Source organism: Hippocampus zosterae, chromosome 20, assembly GCF_025434085.1.
Source record: "Hippocampus zosterae strain Florida chromosome 20, ASM2543408v3, whole genome shotgun sequence".
Classification (NCBI taxonomy): domain Eukaryota; kingdom Metazoa; phylum Chordata; class Actinopteri; order Syngnathiformes; family Syngnathidae; genus Hippocampus; species Hippocampus zosterae.
In genome coordinates, this window is record NC_067470.1 from 7,785,808 (window position 1) to 7,811,478 (window position 25,671).

The 25,671-nt window shown below is 45.1% G+C and overlaps 2 protein-coding genes across 4 annotated transcripts in view; both read left to right on the forward strand.

The window, feature by feature from the left end:
• The first annotated feature begins 5,561 nt into the window (after positions 1–5,561).
• On the forward strand, positions 5,562–12,704 carry adgrg2a (adhesion G protein-coupled receptor G2a). Of its 2 annotated transcripts, none has more exons than XM_052053856.1 (11): positions 5,562–5,736; positions 6,291–6,413; positions 6,486–6,534; positions 6,605–6,708; positions 6,838–6,962; positions 7,038–7,306; positions 7,389–7,488; positions 7,797–8,083; positions 8,313–8,414; positions 8,498–8,617; positions 12,633–12,704. In XM_052053856.1, exons 1-11 carry the CDS (start codon positions 5,566–5,568, stop codon positions 12,659–12,661), a joined length of 1,479 nt encoding a protein of 492 aa, XP_051909816.1. In that variant the 5' UTR covers positions 5,562–5,565; the 3' UTR covers positions 12,662–12,704. The 2 variants fall into 2 exon arrangements, with proteins under 2 accessions (XP_051909816.1, XP_051909815.1); XM_052053855.1 differs by lacking the exon at positions 12,633–12,704 and adding an exon at positions 8,953–9,066.
• Positions 12,705–14,009: 1,305 nt separating this feature from the next.
• LOC127592839 (dipeptidyl aminopeptidase-like protein 6) overlaps positions 14,010–25,671 on the forward strand; it is a 102,042-nt gene continuing 90,380 nt past the window's right edge. Inside the window, exon 1 of one of the 2 annotated variants that reach the window (XM_052053830.1) lies at positions 14,010–14,213. In XM_052053830.1, the coding sequence (XP_051909790.1) occupies positions 14,208–14,213 (6 nt within the window). In that variant the 5' untranslated portion in view covers positions 14,010–14,207. Of the gene's footprint in view, positions 14,214–24,629; positions 24,850–25,671 lie in introns of those variants that run through there. The other variant, XM_052053828.1, reaches the window with a different exon arrangement.

Sequence of the window (25,671 nt, forward strand, 5' to 3'; positions counted from 1 at the left end):
CTCACCCCTCCTCCGCGTGGGCGTGTCCCTGCTGAGTGTCTTTTCCCCGAGCTCACAAACTCACCGGCGCAGAGTGAGCGAGACGCGCTTGTTGTTGCACACCACCGAAGAAGAAGAAGAAGCGCAATGGCCAGACGGCCACACGATCAGACCAGTCTTGCGACCTAGGAAAGGTACAAAATGGACCCAAAAAGCAACAGGTAACTTCTTTTTTTCTGTAATTATCTTTCATAATTTGAATGTGATCTTAAAAACTCATCATGTTGTACATTTACTGTATATCAGGCCCATTCATTAGTAACAAACATAACGTGACATTTTGTAAATGCGAGCCTATGAGAGCGTGACATGTGATATGCAGTGTGTGTGAACCGAAACAGAACAATGCCGTGCCAAACAAAAGCCTGCCAGTGATGGAAATCTGAATGCGCTCGCGGAGCAACCCTGCCCCGAGGTCCGAAAACTTTACCCGACGAGAACACGTCGACATCACCTCTGCTTCCGCGAAGGCGGCAAGCGGAAGCGGAACAAAGTGTTCGCGTCGTGTGGAATGAATTTTGGGCAAGCCTGCAAAACGGGAAGTCCTAATTGACAAATGGATTGAAACACAACAATCGGCCGCTGGGAAGTTGGCATGCGTAAGTCATGTGACGCCCAAAGTCCAACTGTGTGGTTGTGTACCCCAACGACTCGCATTATGAGATGAAAACCGGTTCTGCTCAAGGGTGACCAATTGATTTTGAGGTGTGTCCCATTACTTTTGTTCACATGTGTTTCCAGGAGGAGGAGGAGGAGTGGTCGGCGCACAAATGTTTTGCTCCAAGTACTCCGGCTTTCCTTTTTGGGAGCTGCTCCAATCCCAGGTACAAATGTCCCATTGCCACCCAATGCGGTTCTGGTGCTCAACCTTTTGGAGATTTTATTTCTGATTGTTACGTTCCGGAACATGGGCGGATCCCACAAACGAGAAGAGAAATAAAATAATCTGCACCGACAAAAGATAAATTGCAAATTACAGAGCCAAGGAAAAAAAGAACGGAATGAACAAAAAGCACTTTGCAGAAGTCAAGGAAAAAAAGTAAATGGCTTGTCACAAAAAGACAAGTAAAATCCAATTCTGAGAAATGGTACTTATTGAAGCAAAACAAAGTAAACCATGGCACGGATTTTTAAAAAAACAACAACAAAAAAAACGGCATAAACGAGATTCGAATGTCGAGAGAATTAACTCTTTGTCCGAGAGTCGTGAGCAAGGTGAATAATCCGACAGCAGGTTGTCAGCGTAGCAGTCCTTATGTAGTCCACTGATAACGCATGACAGGAGCGGTGTTGGAGGGAAACGCCCACCGCTCCCGTTGAAAACTGAAATCAAAAACATACCGGAACACGACGCTGGTAATTGGCAAGATTAGCTTGAAGGAAAAAAAAAAACTGTCCCGCATTATTCGCTTATTTGTTGTTGTGCTCAGGCCAAAGCCATGTCTAACATACAAATAGCGCTTTGGCGCCACCTAGTGGCCTACCGGCGCTAAGGAAACACTGAAACCACTTTGGTCGGACTCTAGTTTTAGAGACGTGAAAGAACCTGTACACCACCCCCCTTTATGTTCTGCTTAAGCTTTCGGTTACTTCCTGGGGGACACCAAGGCGGTGCTGAACGGCTGCAAGGACCACTGGACCCTGCAGGACAGCACGTTCACGCCCTTTTTGTCCCAGATGACTGTGTGCTTGGATGTCCGAGTGCTTTCCCCTGGAGCCTGGGTGGCCTTCTCCTACAGCTCGGTCCACGCACCCATGCCCGATCTGGGCCTGGAAGGGAATGAGGGGGCGGTGTACGGGTGGCTGCTTGGGGTACGGCACCGCTTTCCCGTTAGTCTGTCCCTGGCTCGGTGGCACACGGTATGCTTGAGGAGAGATGTCCCTGGAAAGTCATTCAGCTTGGAGGTAATCGGTGCGAGATTCTGTACTCGGTCGCAAAAGTCACACCGAGTTCATGCGGTGATCTTTGGCTTTCAGCTGAATGGACGTCTGGTGGCCAAGCGGACGGTCATCGCCCAGGCCATCCCCCCCTCGGGGTCCCTGTGGCTGGGCTGCCGTCCTCGGCAGTGGCCGCGCGGCGCAGTGCTCGGCCAGGTGGAGGTCTACATGTTCCGGATGTGGGCTGACCTGGCCCACCGCCGACCCTGCGAGGATGGCACCGTGATCGGCTGGAACGCCCGATTCTGGGGCCTGACCAGCCCCAGGGCTCGACAGACGGATCACCAGCTCCACTGTGGTGAATATTAATTTTGTTTTTCCTTCGAGCAACTGCTGCAATAACGACAAGTATAGCTGTTTTTGGCCCAAACATCCGAATTTGGACTCTTTCTCCGTTCCACCTGGAAATAAATTTATAATGTCTGAGAACTTAACCCTCTAACCCAGGGGTGTCAAACTCATTTCACATTGTGGCCCTCGGTAGATGTAAAGTGGGCCGGACCATTAAAATTATACCATACTCTGCTGTTAGTAACCAAAATAATGTATTTACTTTGTTTTGGTCTAAAGAAGCACAAGAACATTAGGAAAATGTTGAAATTTAATAAACAGATTGAGCGGATACTCTATGAATTGCACCTGATTAAAAATAGTCATTCCATGTCTTATGCATTTTTTTCACTTTTAAATTATCCTGCGGGGCAGATAGAACCTCCTCGTGGGCCGATTCCGGCCCGCGGGCCGTATGTTTGACAGCAACGCTCTAGCCCTTTCTGTCACTGGTACAGTTGCACGATCAAACTGTCAAAATAGTTAGCTATGTCAAATATTAATTTATTTTCGCTATCGCTTTGCTTTCAGTTTCCGCATTTACTGACAGCCCCCGTCAAAGTCAGCCCGCCTCAGTCATAGTGACACCTCGGGATCGCATGGAAAATTCTTCAAAAAGCGAGAGCACAACATCAACGGACATCAGCGTCTCCTCCGCCAGTGACTTCACATCAAACGACGAAATCGCATCTCTGCCACTGAATTTAGCCCCGCCCGCTGATCGCATCCTAGCCGGTCGCCTCTCGAGTAGCAGCCGCACACCTCATGAAAGGTCCCAAAAATCAGCCGGCAGAATTGCTGACTCATCACTTCCACCTGCGAGCGGCGTAACGACAGTAAGCGCGATCGCACCCCTCATCGACCACGCAGCGCGGTACGACGTAACGATAGCGCCCTCTGCATTCCTACCATCTTCTAGCAACACCCTTGACGACAATGTAACCGCAGTCAGTGAAATAACACCCCTCATCAACGACACCCCACGATTCCACCATACTCCCCCATCCACGACATCTGACGTCACGGCGCGCAAAACTTTTACACATCTTCCAAATGACTTTTTACTACCCCCTGCGAACAAAACACTCGAGTACAATGGAACCGCAGTCGGCGCAATCACGGCCTTCATCAACGACACGTCACAACACAACCCGACAACACGAGTCTCCGCCTCGGGCTATCGTGTAACGACACGCCGCAAAACAATCGAAACGGAGTACAACGACGTGACTGCACACACAGTGTTTCCAAATGACACCGATGCGACATCGACTTACCGAACTGACCTCAGTGAAACTCAAATCAATGCGCGGGTATCCCTAATCAAAGACACGCCAAAAGACCACCGAATGACATCGTCCACTCGGCCGATCGACGATTTAACAACTCGCGACAAAGCATTTACATCCGGTGCCAATCGCGCAGCAGGGAGCACATCCGACGTCCTTGCCGATCTACACGACGGCATTCCCATGAGTCGCCCGACGTACACGGCGACAACCCCCGGCGACGCACAACCTGACGACGTAACGGGCGACCGTTACGCCGCCTTTTCCCACGGTTACGCAAAGCACAACATCCAGACAGCCGCGCCGAATTCAACGGACGGCGTGATCGCCGACACGCCTCCGAAAGCGACCGTTCCCGATATGAACAAACATCCCGCCTCTTACGGTCCGACGACGTCCAATGACATAATGCCGTCGACCAAAAACGCCGCAGCTGAAGCCGTTGAGGACGTGACAACCAACAATCACGAGGACGCGTTCGCGGTCTCGACACGTGATGGTCCTGAAGCCCGAACGGAGGCGAGTACAAAAGTCGGGTCCTCCCGTGAACGTTTCGCAAGAACCTCTGTCACGATGACCGCAACTACAACGGAGACGCTTCAAAGTAAGAACGCCGCCACGGAGTCTTCCTCACCCGGTAAGAATTATGACATCACAGCTTGGATCGCAAGACTTCCCGCCTTTGGCCGAACTGTCAGCAGGGCGCCGTTTGCTCCTGCCTCTCCTCAATTCACCATTCGTCTTTTGTTCCGCTTTGATTTTTGCCAGATATCGGTAAACCGTTAACTCATTCCATTTTCACGTAACAAATTTTGGCATGGCGGCCCGGTAGTCTGGTGGTTAGCACGATGGCTTCACAGTGCAGAGGTACCGGGTTCGATACCAGCTCCGGCCTCCCTGTGTGGAGTTTGCATGTTCTCCCCGGGCTTGCGTGGGTTTTCTCCGGGTGCTCCGGTTTCCTCCCACATTCTAAAAACATGCGTGGCAGGCTGATTGAACACTCTAAATTGTCCCTAGGTGTGAATGTGAGCGTGGATGGTTGTTTCCCTCTGTGTGCCCTGCAATTGGCTGGCAACTGATCCAGGGTGTCCCCCGCCTACTGCCCGAAGACGGCTGGGATAGGCTCCAGCACCCCCCGCGACCGCGAGGATCAAGCGGTTCGGAAGATGAATGAAATATTGGCATGCAGTGAGATGGGACAAAGAAACCCGATGGAATAAACACCATCGTTCCCCTCGAGGGTTGGGAACGCCCTCCACGTTGTCTTCAGGTACAAAGAAGAACCTGGAGGAGCAAGCGGAGAAACTTCTGGAAAAAACTCGGGACGCATTTAAGCTCAACTCCTCCCAGGTGAAATTCAAAACCGAATCAAAATTTGGGACTCCTCTTCCTGTTTGGATTCTTGTCGAGTTGAGCTTTCGCGACGGGATTTGATGTGTGCCTCGTCAAACAAACTTATGACTCCGCTTTTAATTGTCGCAGGTGGCGGAGTTGGTGGCGGAGCTGGAGAGGCTTTTGGATGCTCCCGTCGTGTCTCAAGCTTTGGGCAAGAAAGCCGTCAGCATTGTGAGCAACCTGATGGAGGGCGACCCCCTCGCCCTTGACGCCTCCTCCAACAGGTACAATCCACCCCGACTACAGTCAAACCTTTAAATGAACACTTTGAGGGACAACGCTGACGACAGTGGACGGGTTACGGGGTGCCTGAAACGAAATCAAATCCAAAGATTCATGTTGAAGTCATCCGGGTGTTCTCTTCAGGATCATTGCAGTGGTGGAGGACCTTGGTCTCAAGCTGCTTCTAAGCGACGCCCCCGCCATCCTCTCGTCCGGCTCGCTGGTTCTGGCTGTCCAAAAAGTGAACGGAAGCGACTTTCCGGAGATTTCTGTCAACATCGTCAATACCGAGAACGTTCAGGCTAGTGAGACTGTCATCGTTGATGAGACCAAAAACCTTCCTTGGTTTTTAATGATGCCTTTTGAGCAGATGAGCGATGGCGGCGGGGGGTTCAACAATCGGGACTCCGCCATGGCTTCCGTGTACCTGCCGTCTTCCATCACGGAGGCCTTGAGTGGTGACGAGCGGAAGCTAGTCGACAGGGTCCAGTTCACCTTCTACAGTCAACCGATCCTGTTCCAGGTGCTTTGCCCGCTGCGCTCATAATGGTCAACTGAAATCCAATCTGCCCGTTTAGAATTTAAAGGTTCCAAGGTTTAGACGAGGTCAAGGTCATCCTTGAATTTCACCTTTTTGTGAGTAGCGTGTATTATTATTATTCATTCATTCATTCATTCATCTTCCGAGCCGCTTGATCCTCACTAGGGTCGTGGGGGGTGCTGGAGCCTATCCCAGCTGTCTCCGGGCAGTAGGCAGGGGACACCCTGAATCGGTTGCCAACCAATCGCAGGGCACACAGAGACAAACAACCATTCGCACTCACACCTAGGGACAATTTAGAGTGTTCAATCAGCCTGCCACGCATGTTTTTGAAATGTGGGAGGAAACCGGAGAACCCAGAGAAAACCCACGCAGACCCGGGGAGAACATGCAAATTCCACACAGGGAGGACTGTGCTGGAATCGAACCCGGTACCTCTGCACTGTGAAGCCGACGTGCTAACCACTGGACTACCGGGCCGCCATTATTATTATTATTCTTGTAATATACTGTATATATATATTTTTTTGCGCCAGGACGACACATTGAACAATCAGACCGTGGTCACTTCAGTGTTGGCATCGAGCGTCAGCAACATGTCAATCAGCAACCTGACTGACAACATCCGTTTCACCATTCGAAACAGCCAACCTATACACGTGAGTGCACGCGAATGTTTCCATCCAAACGCATGAAGCTTTTCTCCTGAACTTGGTCCGATCTGTCGTTAGCAGGCTAGCTATGAGGCCGTTTGCGCCTTCTGGGACTTTGCCATGAGCGGTGAGCAACGAGGCATGGTTTGGGCGATGGCGAGCGCGCCGATCGCGATGACGGTATGGATTCTTTTCAGGCGGCGCAGGTGGATGGAGCGCCAGCGGCTGCGCTGTGGCGAGCGCCACGTCGTGGAGAACGACGTGCACCTGTAGCCACCTCACTTCCTTTGCCGTCCTGCTGGTCAGTGCTTGACATGGTCCATCGTTGGTCATTTTGGCGCTGGCAAAACAGATTTTTATTATTCTAGTGGTTAGTTGATTTTTCATTTCATTTTCAAGGTTGTGCTTGTGTTACGTGTCCTAAAAACAGGATCTGTCCAGAGGCGGGATCAATGACCGCAAGCAGGCACAAATCCTCACCTTCATCACTTATATTGGCTGCGGCATTTCGGCCATTTTTCTGGCTGCCACGTTGTTGACATACCTTTCGTTTGAGTAAGGCTCTGAAATGATGGATCGATACTATTTTGTGGGTCGATCGATGTATTTATTCTTCTTCAAACCGCGCAGGAAATTGCTTCGGGACATTCCGGCCAAGATCCTGGTGCAGCTCTGCTTTTCGCTGCTCCTCCTCAACCTGGTCTTCCTGCTGGACGGCTGGTTGGCGCAGTCCCCGGCCCGCGGCCTTTGCATCAGCACCGCCTTCTTCCTGCACTACTTCCTGCTCACTTCCTTCACCTGGGCGGGGCTGGAGGCCTTGCACATGTACCTGAGCATCGTGCGGGTGTTCACGCCGTACCTCAGCAGATACATGCTCAAGTTCTCGCTCATCGGCTGGGGTCGGTAACTTCGGAGTGGCTCACGGTAGAGGGGCGTGGGGGGCAAAATATGTTTTTTATGTTTGTTTTCATTGCCCAGCAGGGGTTCCAGTCGTCGTCGTGGTTGTGGTGATCTCAGTAGACAAAGACAATTATGGTCTGGTAACATATGGACGGAACACGGACGGCACCTCCGGGGACTTGTGAGTACCTTGATGTGACAAGAAAAAAGTACCGTATTGGCCCGAATATAAGACGGCCCTGATTATAAGACGACCCCCTTCCTTTTTAAGACTCAAGTTTGAAAAAATACTTTTTGAACACCAAATAAATTTTTATACATAAAATAATTACAGTACCGGTACATGTGATATGTCTTATTTCAATGTAAAAAACACTGTCTTATATTCGGGCCCATACAGTAGTCGACCTCCTAAGCAAACAAAAATTCTAAACTAGAAACATTTTAGACGCTCCGATATTCTGAGTTCATTTTCCTGGTATTTTCCAGCTGCTGGGTGCGCAGCGACGCGGCCTTCTACGCCGGCGTGGTGGCCTACTTCCTGCTGGTGTTTGCTTCCTGCCTGCTGGTCTTCGCCGTGGTCATGGCGCAGCTGTCGCGCATCAAGAAGCAGAACCCGCACAACCAGTCGCCTCATCGCGGCGTGGTGGCCGACCTGCGCAGCGTCGCCGGCCTGGTGGCGCTGCTCGGCCTGGCCTGGGGCTTTGCGCTGTTTGCCTGGGGGCCGCTCTACTTGCCCTTTGCCTACCTCTTCACCATTTTCAACTCTCTGCAAGGTCAGGACGGAAAGTGTTCAAAGTACTCCCAGACTGGTGAAAATACACTTATGAAGCTCCTCACCCGTCTTAACATAGTTCCTCGGCACCAATATGCCACATTGATGGGTGCAAAGCACCACTTTTGTCTAAACGAAGCTCCTCACCCAGCTCGACATAGTTTCTCGTTACTTCATGCCACTGTTGTCTATTAGTGTATCCTTAAAAACCACTTGAATCTCCTCTCCAGGGTTGTTTGTCTTTATTTTCCACTGTGCCTGCAAGGAGAGCGTCCGTAGGCAGTGGCAAACATTCCTGTGTTGCGGGCATCTGCGTTTGGCTGAAATCTCAGGTGATGTGACGCATGAAAGCATGTGAAAAATATCAAGAAATGCAATTGGACATGCAGGAAATGAATGCACAAAATTGTTGCAGAATGGGGTCGGGCCGCCGCTCGGGAGAACAGGAACTTTTCCGTGATGACGTCGGGCGTGTCGACTCGCCAGCTGGCCTCTCGGAGTTCCTCGCTCGCCAGCAACAGCACCAACAGTGGCAGTACGTAGAAAATGGCAAAAAGTTTATGTAATGTGTGTAGTAGGGCATTACTTTAGTATACAAAAAGTTCCTTAAATCACTTCCACGTAGCTCTTCAACACAAAGATCCCACGAAAATGGCGCTAAAGCACTACTTTTGTCTAAATAATGCTCTCGACTCCTTTCAACATAGACACCAAGATGATGAATTTTGTGTTTTTTATTTTTTTCATCAAAAGATGGTTTCCTCCCAATAATCTGTAATATATGTAAATTGACAAATATTACAAAAATATATTCTGTCATCGAAACATATTTTCACACAAAGGCTTTCATGTTGTCTGTCTTCCCCACAGGTTCAGTGTTTGCAGACAGCGGCATGTCTGAGGGTTCGAGCTACGACGTGGTCCTCAACGAGCTCCACAGACAGACTGTCGCGTTTTAAAGAAATTACACTTTATTCTTCATGATTATTGTCTCGATGTACGTTTAGTTGTCAGTATTTCTCCTCTGGCGGTAATTGAGCGTCCTCGCTTTTGCCATTCCAGACATGTCCACTAAGTGGCAGTGTAAGACCGGTCATCGGTTCTAAACGAAGCGGTTCAGGACAGTTCAGGAATTCAAGCGTCATCATCACGACGGTTTTCAAACCTCTACATTAAAACGTTTTCTTAAATTTATTTATTTTCAGTTCGGGACATTTATGAAAATAGTGAAGGATTGGAGATTATTATGGACGGTAGTCGCCCGCCTCAGGGCTGTGTCACAACTGTAGCCTGCCTGTCACTCTGCGGCGGGAGGCTAATAACGGCTGGTTCTCTTCAGGCAATCGGCGAGATTGCCCCCCAAAAAAAAGTAAGAAAGAAAAGAAGATATTACAACAGCAAAGGATCTGGTGTTGCCATGGTAACAGTAATAACAGTTAGAAATCTGACTTGTGAGTCACGACTTCTCCAAAGGATCATTTGTCCCTTGTGTGTCCTCTTTTTGGAACTCATTGGACGACCTCCGAGGATCGGCTCGTTGACTGCAGCACTGCAGTTTCTACCAGAACTATACAACAATACAACATTCTACTTCATTAAAAAAAATACAGTAATGATACAATTCATAGAATGTAAAAAAAATTGTTAGTCTCATTTTTGTTTTCATTTCAGTAATACCGTCACACATGGAGACTGTTAGTCATTCTTCACAGAGGATAAAGAATACACGCCTCTGGTTATATGTTTTGCTCCAATGTGTTTAAATATCCTTTGCTTCAGGGGTTGTAACCAATGCTATTTGCGAGCCCGTCTGTGGTGTTTTCCATTATGTGTTAGCATCAAGCTAGCATGCTTTAAGTTCGTATTATGTGGTTGTTTAAAATAAATCTGGAATTATCTTTATGTTGTAGTTTGAGAGTAAGCTTAAAATGGGAGTGGGGATACACAGCTGAGTGCAACGCGAGCATCTGAATTGTTTTTGCTCGCAATTTAAAGCAAAAAAAAAGGCTGAATGGCGGCTTATATCTAAAAAAATCTGGACATCAGGAGGGTTAATACAAAGTCAAGCCTCCTATGGGAGTAATGGGATCAATGACGCAAAGTGCTCAATCAAACGCTGATTGACTGAGTCAGCAGGGACAAAGTCAGCCGTTGATTTTTGCAGTGTGGGAACATGACGTGACTTTCACTTTGTCTTTTTGATCCTGGAAAAGCTACACCTTGGAGTGCAAAGTATCCCAATACTAACGTGAAGTTATAATGCCGTGACATGTTTTGAAGGGAACTTTCGAGCCAATCATGGAGAAACAATACAACAATACTCACAGGCACATATTCCTTATCCTCTGCACAGAATGCCAAATTACTATTACTGCGGCTTACTGAGTCACTTGTAAAACACTTCATGTGTTTTTATGTCTGTATTATACTGCACCCAATTGACCACGGCACAACTACCAGAAGGAGCAGCACAATGTCCACTGAATTGAAGCAAAAAAAAAAAAGCCCCTCCAAAAACAAACAAACAAAAAAATCCCAAAAAGAAGTATTCGAAAGTTTGAAATGCAAATGGGATGTGTGGATGCTTTGATGAGATTTTGGCACGATGCGGCTCTATAAACAACCACACCATGATGCTTTTTGGCACATTGTATTGTTGCCCATCATCACCAAATTGGAAATCCTCATGCTTGGATTTTTGGATGGATTTTAAGCACCCGCTCGGCCTCTCTTCAAGGACCCGTTGCTGGCAAATCAGCACTCAGAAGGTGCAGAAATAGTCCGAGGCGTTATTGACGTCTCCCGCTCGGATGAAAGCGAAGCTTTCCAGAGGGGCAGTCGATGCACTAACCTGCCCAAGGTCACACGGGGGTCAGGTTGATTGATGTAAAATCTGATGACAAGCAGGAAAAAGTCAAATTTGCATGTTTGCAGGTGATGCGCAACTGTTGTGTTCTAGTTTCCTGTATCCCATTTTTTTTAATGTCATGTAGGGTTTTTGTCCCGCCCTGCTCCTCAATGTCAACCAATCAGCTTCCTCTAGTCACTCGTGTCTTGGCGCAGGTGTGCCTCATCGTCTCATCAGTTTGCGTGTTTTTGGTTCCCTGCCTTCGTTCAGTCTGTGTGGGTTCGTGGAGTTGACACAGGTCAGTCATTCTTCTTTCCAGTCGTGGTGAGTCAATGGCATTGACTCAATGCCATTGATTGGACAGAAACATCTTCAAAAGTCTCAAGGTCGCTCAGAGGCCAGTAAAGTTTTGAATTCCTGACACCTCGCGTTCTTCAAAAGTCTGCATACTGGAACGTGGACCTTGCGCTAAATCTGAAAGCGATGGAATAAATATTAAAATGCGGTACTAGGAGTTGGAGTTCTCTTAGTCCCTTGTTGTCATGTTTCATTTGTCGTCTTTTTGCATGTCAGCAAGCGTTGGGAAAGGAGCACAATGTTGTTCTTTTTATTTTTTTCCCCTTTTATTTATTGTAGTGCCTGTGAAGGATTCTTGAAATGTGGTACGAGTCGGCCCGATTTCTGCTGGTGATCACAAGCGTGCCGATCAAACGGACGCGATTGCAGAACTGCCTGCACTAAAGCGAGACGAAGGTCGGCGATGTAACCTCGCCAATTTGCACTTGAGTGTAATGAGATGCAAATGAAATGATGGTTGCTGGAAGGAAGGAAAAAAAGAGAAGAGGGAGCAAAAACGTTGTCAGGTGGAAGATTGATGGCGCGTACTGATTGATGACTGCAGTCAACCATTTGTGTGTGTTTTATTTTTATTTAAATAGCCCTCAGTGAATCTCGATATAAATGACTGTGTGAAAGTGTGACCATAATGTACAATAATAACTTTGTGGATGGATACATTTTTTTAAGTTTCGATTTTTCAAGAAGTCTACATTTTATTTTCCTGTCTATTTTTCATTTCAAAATAAAGGACTCATTTACTTTTTATACCCTGAAAAAAAAACTGTTCAATTTTCTCATTCGTATTTTGTCAAGTGGCTTCACACAATAAAATCATCTGGTTTAAAATATTTCTTTGTAGATCTCTAGTCAACTTATAAAATGTATTTGGATCCAGATGATGGCATTATTTATTTTATTCAAAAATGTGTGAAATAATTCCATTTATCACTCTGTATTCATAATTTGAAATTAAAAGATTCCTTATAAATATTAAAGTTTAAAATTCTAATCTGTATATATCTATACATGCATATCCATCGATCTATATCTATGATTAAAAAATGGGAACTGATTTTTATTCGGTGCAGGTTTCCGCACATTCAGGAAAATATTTTGATACTCACGCTTTGAGCAATTGAGGAAGTTGAGCAGACACCAAGGGATAAATCTATAGAAGCTCTAATAATCTATTATTCAGCATATGTCCATAGGTTTCCTAGCAAAAATGCAAACATACATTTTTTTATTGTTCATGATGTGCTACACAACATCTCGCACGTATCACTGCGATTCTTGAGAGCTACTGCATATATTTTTTAATAATGCTTTGTTTCCGGATAACGTTTCATCATTCCCGTTACAGCTTTTTTGTCTGCTCGGTTGACGCACTGACGGAGGAAGTTCTTCACATCGTCCGCCAGAGGGCGCTCAACTCAGGTGAGTTGCGAACAAAAAACAATGCCAATGAAAGCTGGATCATATATTTAACTCATTCTGCACGAGTACCAAATTTAATTTTCCCCCAAATTCCAGGGGGCGCTGTGGAGCCAAGATTGTGAGGACTAGCCTGTGACCGTTGCAGAAGTAAGTCACCGCTCAAGTTTTGCGAGTTTGTACTTTTGTGGAAATCATTGAAATTGGAGTTTAGTCACGACAAAGGAAAACATTTTATACTTGGGCCCTAACAAGGTCTCTTATTTCAAACAGCAGTTCTTTCAGACGATTGTTCTCCAAAACAGAACAGCCCCTCCACAAACTACCTGGACTTTATAAAAATAGCTCCCGTGTGATGTTTGTTTACCATCCTGCTTCCTGTCAAGTAGAACAAAACATTTGTCAGTTTGCTGAGAAGAAAACAACAACAGTAGAGGGGGGGGGGGTGCGGTGAGCGTTCAGGAATGGGAGGAAGGTGCTTTTCATGTTTTGAATGATGTTTGAGATCGCAGGATTTCGGATCGTTAACATATGCCCGAAGCCAGACGTGACGAATCAGCGGCGGAAATAATGACGATGAGTAATTGCTGAACAGCTGCGACTTCACGCCCGTTGAAACAAATATGGATCGCCAGCGCATTGTTTGGGGCCGAGTTGAGATGATAAAGTACCGTCAGGGCGGGTCAATCGCTCGTTTATCGCCATCTCCATCACCGAATTAGTGAAGATGAAAATCAATGCGGCCTCAATTGATTCCACCACACGTAAAATGCTGATTCGGCGATGTGAGCCAATTTCTAATTAGCCGATTTAGCTAGCATGTTCTCTAAATATAAAAGTAATTATGGTCAGTCAGAAAGGTTGTCTGCTTTATTATTATAATTTGAACAAAAACACACTTTATTCTTAAGTGCCACTGTTAAAAATGCACATCTCATTAAGTGGCAAAACTGCGTGTCATTTTTTTAAGCAAAGTTGTTGGTCTAGCTCAATGTAACTTGGTTACTTTTAGAGAAATCAGCACAGTAACGTGTTAAAGCAAGTCATCCAGAAAGTAACTCATTTACATTTTCATGGTAACTGTCGGAGCACTGGTTACACGTCACCGGTTTTGCAAAGCAACTTGTCTTGCTGAAATTGTGGAAGTTTGCAAATAATCGACGACCGTTACAATCGCCTTAAATACTTAAATTATTATTATTAAAAAATATATTTTTTAATAGCTGTTCATTTTATGATAACTGATGGAACTGCGGCCTTCGGCGCTCACGTTTCCAAGCTGACGTCCCATCGTTGATCTATACAGGAAACAACATTGTCACCTCCTGTGGTGTGGATTACCAACATCAAGCGATGCCCGGCGGGAGGGAAGGTGGATCGCCATTACCCTTGAGGCTTTTGGTCTCCAATAAAAGTGTCAGCCGGTGTCTGCTTCATCCGCACATAATGACACAGATGTGATTGACACGCCATTGCAAGATGTGGCGTTCAAGCGCCGCGGGAGATGGAGGTAAGACACACAACACGACAACACACTTTCGAAAGGAGCAAACCATTTTGTCAGCGCCCACTTTGTGTTTCAAAATGCTGGAAAATGAGATGTGCTCATCTATAATTTTAGCAGTGAGGGCTGTGAAATTACTCAATCGGGTGATTAGTCGGTCCGGCAGCGTGCCGGCAGATATCACTCATTAAATTTTAAATTGCAATGTTGTGCTTGTGTCTCTCGGATTTTGATGTGCTGCAAAACGTTAAGGAAGATGTTTGTCTTTTTGTTTGAACTCCTCAAAGACTCGAGCAATATTATAATTCACAAAAACTAACAAAATGACAACCCCCCTCCCCCACACACACACGTCCATGAAATGAAATGTATGAAAAAAACTAATACTAAAGCTAAGCATTTTAGGTGTGGGACGAGTCAAAACTAACAAACCTGCTCTTAAAAAAAATATAAAATTAATTGAATTTAAAACAACAAAAGCAAAAACTACCTTTCATGAAAAAAAATCCCCAAATATTATAACCCAGGGCAAGACTGGAAGGAAAACAATCGAAACAAGTGACCTTATTGTTATTCTAATATGGTTGCTTCTATGAGACGATTAATGTAAATTTCCCCATTGTGGGACAAATAAAGGATATCTTATCTTAATGACCAGTCTTGTTGTCTGCTTCGTATTGAATGATCAGACCAGCTCGTAGTCCGGAACTATTTTCCTGTTGGACATATTTTTAGTTGTATAGAAGCTCAGTAATTGTATTATTCTCATCTGTGCTCCCCGCTATTCCGCTACTTTGCGATATTCGGTTAATGCCACAGCCGCCATTAAGCGGTGCTCGAAAGGCTGCGACGGATGTCGTCCGCGCACATCTGATCGGATGCCGTGAAAATGGTTTCGTATGTCTTTTGGACATGAGGATGCGATTGCTTGCTTCTCAGCATGCAGTGAAAAAAATAAAAATAAAAATCTGTCGCTGCAAGCGAAGAGCACTTCACCGCACGGGAATATGAAGCGGGTTCACAAAATCCATGCTTATCTCCTTTTGAGCTCTAAGGTTTCACATGGGAGCGCTCTTGCCATCAATTTGGCAAAGAGGCGCTTTGGCGCCAAATGGACGCCGCGCCGCTTTCGCCCCAAGGCGGAAAATAAATGACTGCGCTCACAATGGGCGCTTCTCAAAGTGGGTCAAACTTTGCGTTTTTTTTTCTTTTTTTGGAGGCTATGATGCATTTTGGCTGCGAGCGGCAAAGGACAAAAGCTCCAAAAAGAACCTACGTGAGATTCCCCACTGTGAGCTTTTAGCGCTGGCTCCAGCTGTCAATCATCCACCCATTGAGTTTGGCGGTCTTGTTAGGTCTTTTGAAAATTCAGCCCCTGAGGCCAGGTTAACTTGGCTACCTGAAAATTGGTTGACTCATCTCCATTGACTGTTATTTTGTGCGTTTATGGGCTCCATCAAAAGACAAGCCTCAGAGGACAATTTCAGTTAACACGAACCTTGGTAGGCATGTCTTTCTTGAAAAGACCCACCAAAAAAGCCTCCGTAAGTTAAAGAGATAATTTTCCTGAGAGGACCCACAAAAAAAAGCCTCCGGAAATTGAAGACACGATTTAATCTCGTTTTGCCTGTTCCCAGAGGTCCTTGAAAGTTCTCCTCGTAACTTAAGTAACTTAATGAACTTTGGTAGGCATATTCGATCATGAATGGACCCACAAAAAATGTCTAAAGAATCCATGCCAGAAAGGACACAGAGAGGGTGCAAATTTCTGTGAATGTCTAAGAGGGATTAGAATCACGTACACGAGACAGATGGATACCGCAAAATCCCTATCGAGAATGTACCGGTAAGTTTGTACGGCAGCCTGACAACAAATTTTGATGGGCTGTTTTCGATTGCAATAAAGAGAGCTTCAAATAAATGCCAGATTTCAATCTGAGGCGAAGGGGAAGTGGGTCGAAGTGCTTTATTTGGGCCCCGATTCAGCCACGTTTGATTGAAAGTGTCTGTCTGTGTCTTCCACTCATAACCGACTGCTCTTTATATAGCTTCCAACAAAAACTTGCCTTCACAAGAAACAGACTTACTCATCGCAGTTGCAGCCCGAGGAGAATAAAAGAGAATACAAGTTGAGTCGCTTAGACCGCATATGATCCGCAAATATCTTCTCCTCTTCTTCTCTTCTCGCCTTTGACCTGCCGCGCATTTGCACTTCAATGGGGATCTGCTGCACCCTGTGGCAGCTCTTTTTTTTGGTTGTTTTTTTTTGTGGGCAGGGGAGGTTCTGCCAGTCCATCCCCAACAGTGCGCATTTGAAGCATGATGCAAAGAGCGCTTGAAATCATGCGTCGGAAGTCTTCAAACGCTGCTGCAGCTTCAAAGCAAAAAAAAAGCATTAGCATGACTTTTGAGGCAGTAGATCCAGATTCCAAAACGTCTTTATATTTAATATAAAGCGGCGATTCGATTACATTATCTCGAACACAAAGACCATTGAAATGCTATTTTTTCCCTTTTTTCGGGTCTCAATGTCAAAATTGCACATCAGTCGTTATAGGTTTTTTTTTTCACATTTCTCAACAAGAGCTGTGTGAAAACAAGTTCTCTTTCGCGCGAATGAATTTGGTGTGGAATTCATTCATGCGTATTCCTGCCCAAATACTTTTGCTATTGTGGTAAAAAGAAGCATTACTAATTTTTTTTCCAAAATCTGCAGTAACATTCAGTTCCGCATATTTTTGGCCTGATCTCCAAAGAGTCACTAAATATTGTTTTACTTCTGTCTTAACCCCCACCCATTTTTGAATAGTCTGCAGTAGAGAATGGGTTGTTTTCACCAAAAACACAGGTTTCTGACCAAAAAAGCAGATTAAACTTTTTTTTTTGGTGTGTTTCTTTGTGAGATAAGAAATCTTTCAAGCAGGACAGCGATGACCCCTCAAATTGAAGGCAGCAAATGTTGATTTGAATCCGCATGACGGCACCAATTGAAACCTTTTCACCCGATCCTTATTATCATTCATCCTTGCAAAAATATGCAAATAGAAAACTTGATATTTTCAACTCAACGACTTATTGGATGGCAGAAAGATCGAAACATGTCTTTTTAGCCTTACTCTGCCCGATGCAGAAATAGCTCTAACCCCCCCCCCCCCCCCCCTCCGCCCCCATCCAAGCCAGAACAGGCTCCTTGACATTCTCCTCATAAAGTCATCTTCATCAAAGCCAAATGTCAAACGGGGAAAACGTGCAACCTTTTACGCGGTAGACCCCTCTTTACCCAAACATGAGCTACCTAACAATGTTTCCTTACGTGAGAATCAAAAAAATGTTTTCCAACCATTTACCGATAGACTGAAACAAAACCCGCGCTGTGTGCCGTCACCGATCAATAAAAGGTGTCGCCTCCCGACACCAAGTGCGCGTTTTACAAATGAACCAAAGAAAAGTAAACAGATGCTAACGACCGTTAGCATCCGTTAGCTGCGTTTCCTTGGTGATTATCGATGAAAGACGACACCAAAGCCCAGACGGGCTCATTAGGAGAGCCCGCTGATTAGATGCGCGGACTAATTAGAAGTGGCTTGTTGTTGTTGGTGATGATGTCAACGATGGCGGCGGCGTATTAGCGGTTGTGCTCGACTTTGAATTCATCTCGCGTGCTATTTCAGTAAAGTTTCTTGACTTGGACTTTTTTTGTTTTTTTTTTGTATTTCATGAGGAATCCTTGAACTTGGCTTCATTACTTCTGCGGATAGCAGTTTTGTTTTAGTCCTAATAGATAAGAGATGGTTTTATGTGCTCGTTTTTTTTTTTTTTTTTGTCCGCTTTGTTGAAGGCTTCCAGTCCCATGAATATATTCTATTTGATACATTTTTCTGGGCTGCCAGAACTGCTCCCCCCCCCCCCCCCCCGCTCCAACACCCCCCCTGCTCCAACACCCCCCCTGCTCCTTCCTTCTCTGTCTTTTTGCATGTTTGCCTGCATCACAAAAGCACAAAAGCGAGTCGTTTGCATCACAAAAGCACAAAAGCGAGTCGTTTTGGCGGTGGAGGGGGAATGAATAAGACCATTTGTGCTATCGAACTTCTATTTTCATAAGGAGCTTTTTTTTTTGTGTGAAAATAGGACAATGTTAGAGCTTTTTTTTGCCTTGATGTGGTTGTCAGGCAGTTATTTGAACAAGAATATTTCTGCTTTTTATACAGAAGATGCTTTTATTTTTATTTATTTATTTTTGGTCCCACCTTTGCGTCGCTCGACTTCACTTGCTCATCATCAAATCAACCAAATGCCACACGGATTAATTACGGCGGTCTTGTTTTTGCGCACATGAAGAGTTTCCTCGGCTTGTCGTGCTGATATTCTTGTCTGTGTCCGATGAGATGAGCTGCCAAGTGGGTCACCAGAAACCCCCACGTGACTTTGAGGAGAAGCTACGCAGCATGCGTGTTACACACACACACACACACGCACTATCTATATACATACTGTTGATCATTTTCACACCGTATAAATCCTGACATTAATTTTTCCACTCGAAGGCGTGCTCACTGGAGTCATTTTGTTTGCAATCTCCCTTGATGAATGTTGATTACCCCTTTAATTATTTTTTTTATTCATTCTTTTTTCCAACTAACGTTGGCCGCCAAATCCGAACGGCACTTCCAGCCCTAAAAAAAACGTTTGCCTGACCTGTAATTGTGTCATTAAGTCGTAAAAGCAAGTCTTTGAACAGCACTTACAGATGTCGAAATTGACAGTCTTCGGGCCTGGATTCTTGAGACTTTTTTTGTGGGTCTACTCATGATTGAGACGCCTATCAAATTTCAAGTTGCTGAGATGAAGTGGAATAAGTTACAAGTTCACTTTTTAAGGACCCCAGGAAAGCCCAAAAATCGATAATCCAACGGCCGGTTGAAACCAAAACTGCAAACTTGCAGTTTCTTTACACGTTTTTTGCGGTTCTAACAGCAGTGACATCTACCAAATTTAATGTAAGATTTCAATTACAAGTGAATTTTCAAAACCTTCCTACAGGATCAACACCCCTGTGAACATTTGCCGATTTATACGGCACAGGTGTGCCCTGAAAAAAAAATGCTATGCTCAGAATAAAAGCGAGCAAAAAAAAAAGAACAGTCGTTTGAGGTGCTACAAAAATAGCATCAAAGAATCAATTGGTCTAAATACAGCCAAAATATTCTGAGAATTCGACAGACATCAGATACTCTTCTCTTCCGTACATTATATTCACCCCATAATTTAATTTACAATTTTTATGTGGTAATGGCTTGAGGCTGACCCCCGCCTAAATGTGCCTGTTTTAATTCAACCCCTCATTTAACGGGGAGGGGGCGGGGGGGTGCGTGATAAAAAAGCTACTGTGATCGAGGAAAGGTGGTGCTTTTGTTACTTGTCATTTTGTACTCCGGCAAGGTCACTCGGGGCACTGTGAGGGCCCTGTAAAATTAATGTCGGAAGTGTTTTTGAAGCGCCTTGTCATCAAATGGAGGGAAAAGAACGTATCGTTAGCTGCCGCTGTGACACATCGCCTTGCGTTAGCAAGCTGGTTGAATGTTTTTCTTCTTGCAAGGTCCCAATGACCTTCTCAAACAAAAAGTGGCAGCCTTCTTCGATAAAATATTTTTTAGTCATCACGCTGGTTGTTCAAGGTGGCTTGAAGAGTGAATATTTTTTTTGTTCCCTCAAGAAAAATGGACTTATTTGACATGGATCTGTAATGTTGAGGGTGTCCTGTGCATGCCAGGCCACTGGTTGGCGATATAACAAGTAGTGCACATAGCTGGACTTAAATTCATTGGCAGCATCATGAACAATTCTGTGTATGTAACATTAGGCCTTGGAAAAAAAAGTCAACTTAAATATGGGATTTAGTTTAAAATATATTTCACGTTTATAGTTTAGGATCAAAGCCATTAAATATATGATTTAGTAATTCACAAGTGGGCGGCCCGGTAGCCCAGTGGTTAGCACGTCGGCTTCACAGTGCAGAGGTACCGGGTTTGATTCCAGCTCCGGCCTCCCTGTGTGGAGTTTGCATGTTCTCCCCGGGCCTGCGTGGGTTTTCTCCGGGTGCTCCGGTTTCCTCCCACATTCCAAAAACATGCGTGGCAGGCTGATTGAACACTCTAAATTGTCCCTAGGTGTGAGTGTGAGCGTGGATGGTTGTTCGTCTATGTGTGCCCTGCGATTGGCTGGCAACCGATTCAGGGTGTCCCCCGCCTACTGCCTGAAGACAGCTGGGATAGGCTCCAGCACCCCCCGCGACCCTAGTGAGGATCAAGCGGCTCGGAAGATGAATGAATGAATGAATAATTCACAAGTTGTCAATTGTTAGATCATGAACAATTTGATTGGATTGTGTTTTTAAACCGTGAAGTTGGTCATTTTGCAAGGCAAAGTGATTCACTCTTCTTTTACTTCCATTTGTCCGCATGAGTGTATTGTACTGCCTCCTGGTGGCCAAAGCACACAATGAGTTGAATAGTCGCGCTAAGAATGATTTGCGTTCCATTAAATTATTACTCATTTAAAAAAAATATAATGTACATCCGTGCCGATTTATCTCTGATTAAAAAAATAACATGGACAGATGTGGACTCTGAATTGTATTTTGGTCAATTTTTTTAGCGAATAAATGTCCAAAAAAAATATATCTTGTGGCAAATGAGCCACATTGCTGCTGTTGTCTTCAAGGCAAACACTTCTAATTGTTCCTCCATTTCTGACCTTCCTTCTGCCAATTTTGTTGTTTTTGCATTCCAAACATTATTTTCCTCCTTTCCTGACATGTATGTAAATTCAAGTGGAGCCGAGACTAAGAATATCACTTTCTCGGGGGAGATTGGAAATGAAAAGTACATAGCACATTAATAGTTTGCTGCTTTAATTGCATTCCGCTTGATGTGATTGTTCCCCACCACCTGCTGTGTTTCCACCGCTTCCCCATCCCTTCACCCCCCCCCCCTTTCCCACTGGAACCCAACTCCCACTTGCTGCGCAAAACCAGGCCGGCCGCCCCCAAAATGAGCAGTAGCAAAGCGCCAGTTGAATTGCTTAGATGACAGACTTTGCCTTTGTGGACACGCGTCAAAGCATGGCAGGCTGCAGAGAGATCCATCACGTTTTCTCTTGTAGGGGCGTCAGGCCGTCAATTTGACATCTCGTTTGTGGCAATATCTCACAAAGACTATCACGAGAAGGCCATCTGGAAGTCGGACCCGTTGAGGAAATACACACCAATATGGTTGTTGTTTGTCTCGTGAAAAGTAACAATCCATGGAAGGAAGAAGCAAAACATCTTAATATTATCTCCGATGGTCTTATTTTTTTGGGGGGGGCAACGAGGTTCAAAAAAGCGTGTTTCATTTCCAGGACTTGTTTTTCCAGTTGCCATGACGACAAACCATTAGCTTTAGAGTGCTTAAACCTCAGCGCAAACTAAATGGCAAGTCTCACAGGGCGCGGTGATTAAAGGAAGACATAGAACAATAAACTGGGAGGACACAATATACAGCTGCACAATTAAATACTTTGACTCGGTAAAATAATAAAATACCTCAACGCACTTTAACATAGTTCCTAAATACCATCATGCCCCAAAATAGCACCAGAATGCAATGTTTATCGAAATGAAGCTCCGTGCCTCACTTCAACATAGTTCCATGGCACCGAGGTGACACAAAATAGGTGGCAAAGCGCTACGTTTGTCAAAATGAAACTCCTCAATTCAGAGAGGCTAGGGTAGGTTCTTGTAATGTAGCTTTTTTTCCCTTTGGTGCTTGTATTCCATTTAAATGTACTTTTATGGTTCATTTTATTCATTGGCCGTCACTAAAAAGTTTTGAGAATACGCAGTAGGTGCAATTTGAATGTGGTTCGGATCCAGACCGAGTTTGTTTTACTTTGTTGGAGGCCTCATGAGAAGCAGCCAGATCTTTCTTGCAATATTTATTTGATCATCATGTATGTCTTAAAGATATACTTGTGGTATGGTGTAAAACAATTTTTCATGAAGAGATAATTTTGCAGTGAGTGACAATGGCTAGCAGCAGGAAGCACATGGGGTTTCTCCTGCTGTCAGCCAACACGGGAGGTTACATGCAAATGGCATTTTCCTCCTACCCCCCCCCCCCCCCCCCCACCCCGCCTCTCAGGATCTTCAAATCATTCGTCTCATTTCCATACACGACGATAAAAACGAGCCCGGGGGGCGTTGAATCGGCGCCGCGTCCGCTCGACGCCCACGAACGCGTTTCCTATGATTCATTTAGCGGGATTTCATACAGCTCGCGTTTCCAGAGCCCTCGCTGAAAAAGATCCGTTTAAAAAAAAAAAAAAAAAAGAGGATTTCCTGGCAGGACATTATTACAACTCTCGGGAGTCATCCATTATACGGTTAACAATGACACCTTTTGCAGATGGTACATTAATCCCGCGCGGCCTTTGGCTAGCTGTTTGATGCGACTGCAATTGAAGATAACGGGAAGCACGTGCCAGGCGGGAAGGCAGCCGCTAGCACGTGCGGGTCGGGATTTCAACCCGCAGCCCAGCTAATCCCCAAATCTATAAGGTGACCTTTTACTCATTTGTTCCCTTTTTGAAAGTCAAAATCACAGGCTGGAAAGTCCCCCGTGGTTGATGACTGACTTTGCCCTTGGCTCCATTTAACTCATTCACTCCCAAAGACGTTTTTAAACGTCTTTTCAGACTTGGTCCAGAATTGGCTGGTCCTGAATGAGTTAAAAGTGAATTTTTGTAAATATACACCAGAGTATAACATTTGCCTTATCCGCTTGAAGTCGAGATTAAAATCATAACTGACCCCCCCCCCAAAAAAAAATACTGTATATAAATATATTTTTAGGGTGGCTTCATTTATGACTTCACTGTGATCTCGAGGATTATTAGGCACTATTAAGCCCATACATAAAAAATAAATACGTTAAAAAAAAAGAAGGCTCCTTTTATAAAATGAAGATGCTATCTGGGGGGGGGGGGCTCCACAATGAGAGTATCCCCCAGCACGCATTATTATGCACAAATCTATTTGCGCTCGGAGCCAGGCAGGAAGAAGCAAATTAACATTCAACGGCGAGCGTCTGTGTGCCGCGGAGCCGTAAAGCAAAAGGTTAGAAAATCAAGATAATCTCTGTCATGTCGACGCTTCAGAGGATGAGAAGCCTGCCCCCCCCTGCCCCCCCCAATAGATTTTACCTTTTGACATTTTCCGAGATGATGAAAATCACTCAGAGATGATTTTTTTTCTTCTTCTTGAGTTTGATTTTCAGAAGCAAACATTCACAGCGGGTTAATAATGAGTTATTTTCGAACGGCATCCCGTCCTGTTTGAGAAAATGGTGCACATTGGTAAATAGCTAAAAAAACTTAATGTGTGGGTGTGGGTGTGGGTGTGGCATCCGCCGACCATCAAGGTCTACTTGTGAAGGCGCTCGCTGAATTCGACCTCCGTCGTGCATCAAGTATTAAAAATACACCCGACACGCCACGGCTATGAGAACGCGTTGCATAAATGAAGATCCAAATCATAAATTATGCATGAGATTGACATTGTCAGAAAACTATTGATCGGGCAGATCAGTGCTGCCTTGACTTTGATGGTGTGAATCATTTGCTCTCTGGCCAAGCTTGTAACTAGTAGACACAGTTTTAGAATGGCAATGACAATTGCATAAGGTAAAAACTGTGTCCCACTTGACACCTAGTGTGATGAAATTGTATGATGGTAACATGTCATGCTCGTTTTGTAGTACAAGCATGAGACAAACGTAAACTCATCCACATTTTTGCCTTACGAGTAACCTGTAGTCATTCTAAAAGTGCACCCTATCTATACAAACAAAATGTGGAAGAAAAAAATAACTTGACAGCTTTAAATAGTCGTTCTACTAGTGCACTGAAAGATTATACAGCTGAAAATAGTTCCTCCCTTGTCGTTCTACTCGTGCAAAAATGTCATTCATTCGTTGGGGGGGGGGGGTGATTGGCGGTTTAAGAGTTATTCTAGTAAAATGTAGTCATTCGACGAGAAATGTTGAACAGTAGTTGTGGTAATCGCTGTTATGCTTTTACTTTGAAAGGCCTGACAGTATGGATGCCGGGGAAATGTCGTTAGCTTAGGAAGCCTCGAGAGACGTGTGTGCGATGACTGCTAAAGCCAAGTCGAAAATAAACTATTGCTTGCTTGAAACCGACGGCATCTTATTTACGCACATTACGGCAGTAGTGGATAAAACTTCACTTGTAGATGCACAATTAAAGGAACTAGTAGCCTCAGGTCGGCTCAAATGACTTTCCGGCGTTGACAGAAGTGACAGGCGCATGCGCAATTGCACCGCTCACTCGCGGCGAGAAGAGCGAGCGCGACGTGTGCGGGCATTCGGACGCTCCACGCACGCCGACACCGATTCCCAGTTTGAAGAATCTGAAGAAAAGCAAAAAACGAAACAAAACTTGCAGACTAGCGGACCTTTTGTGGAGCCAAACATCTGCCACCTTTTGTTAGTGAACTTGTTTCGTGTGTTTTGGACAAGTTGGCGACATGAACCAAACAGCGGGAGCCACAAACGCTTACCGGAGATGCTCCAAGGCAGGGAAGGTGGGAACTTTTTTTCTCCCCCCTTTCTGTCGCGAGGCTGTGTTTGTTTTGAGCGCAGATGGGAAAAAAAGAGGCACACTGCAGGGGGGAAAGCTGAAGAATATGGGTGGATGGCTCGAAAACCCCGAATCTGTCAACACGCACGATCCATGCGAGTGCAGCTCACTGACGATCACGCGCAACCAAATTGAGGACACGTTTATCCTCTTTTTTTGTGTACATTAGGAGAACGACGATTCATTTCCCCCCCCCCCCCCCCCCCCCACACACACACACACACTCACCTTCCGTATCGATTCAAATCACAGCCGCATTGAATTTACATTTTCAGGTATATCGATTTTGGGGAAATACTTTGAAGGACCTTAATGATAGGTTTGGGTGGTGGTGGTGGGGTGGGGGATCTCTGACATGCTCACAATTATCGTTTGAACCTCGGAGTCTTTTCCAAGCGCCTAATTTATTCATTAACTTTTTAGGTCCTTTCGTGGCTTCATTTTTTCATGCAAAAAATAATAAGAGCAATAATTTGCTTTAATCATGAAGTGTGTGCCTTTATTTGTTATTATAAGTAGGCATATGGAATCTTGTTGGTTATATCATTCGATTTAATGTGTGGCGTTTTTTTTTTGGATGAGATGCTGGCCAGATAATGTGGCAGGACTTGTTAGCCACTAGATGGCAGTGTTACACAAGTAGTTGGGCACGATGAAACGTGATCGACATGAATTGAGAGGTTTTGGACCTGATCTTCCAGATCCGATTTCATTGTTTATTAAGTGTCAGATTTTGTTGCAAGATAAATAATAGTAGCACAAAAAT

Bases quoted from the DNA above. Each gene is read 5' to 3' on its own strand.
- adgrg2a (XM_052053855.1), top strand. From the start codon at position 5,566: ATGATGCCTTTTGAGCAGATGAGCGATGGCGGCGGGGGGTTCAACAAT. The intron at 8,084-8,312 runs GTCAGGACGGAA...TCTCCTCTCCAG, and splicing joins CATTTTCAACTCTCTGCAAG to GGTTGTTTGTCTTTATTTTC. The intron at 8,415-8,497 runs GTGATGTGACGC...AAATTGTTGCAG, and splicing joins GCGTTTGGCTGAAATCTCAG to AATGGGGTCGGGCCGCCGCT.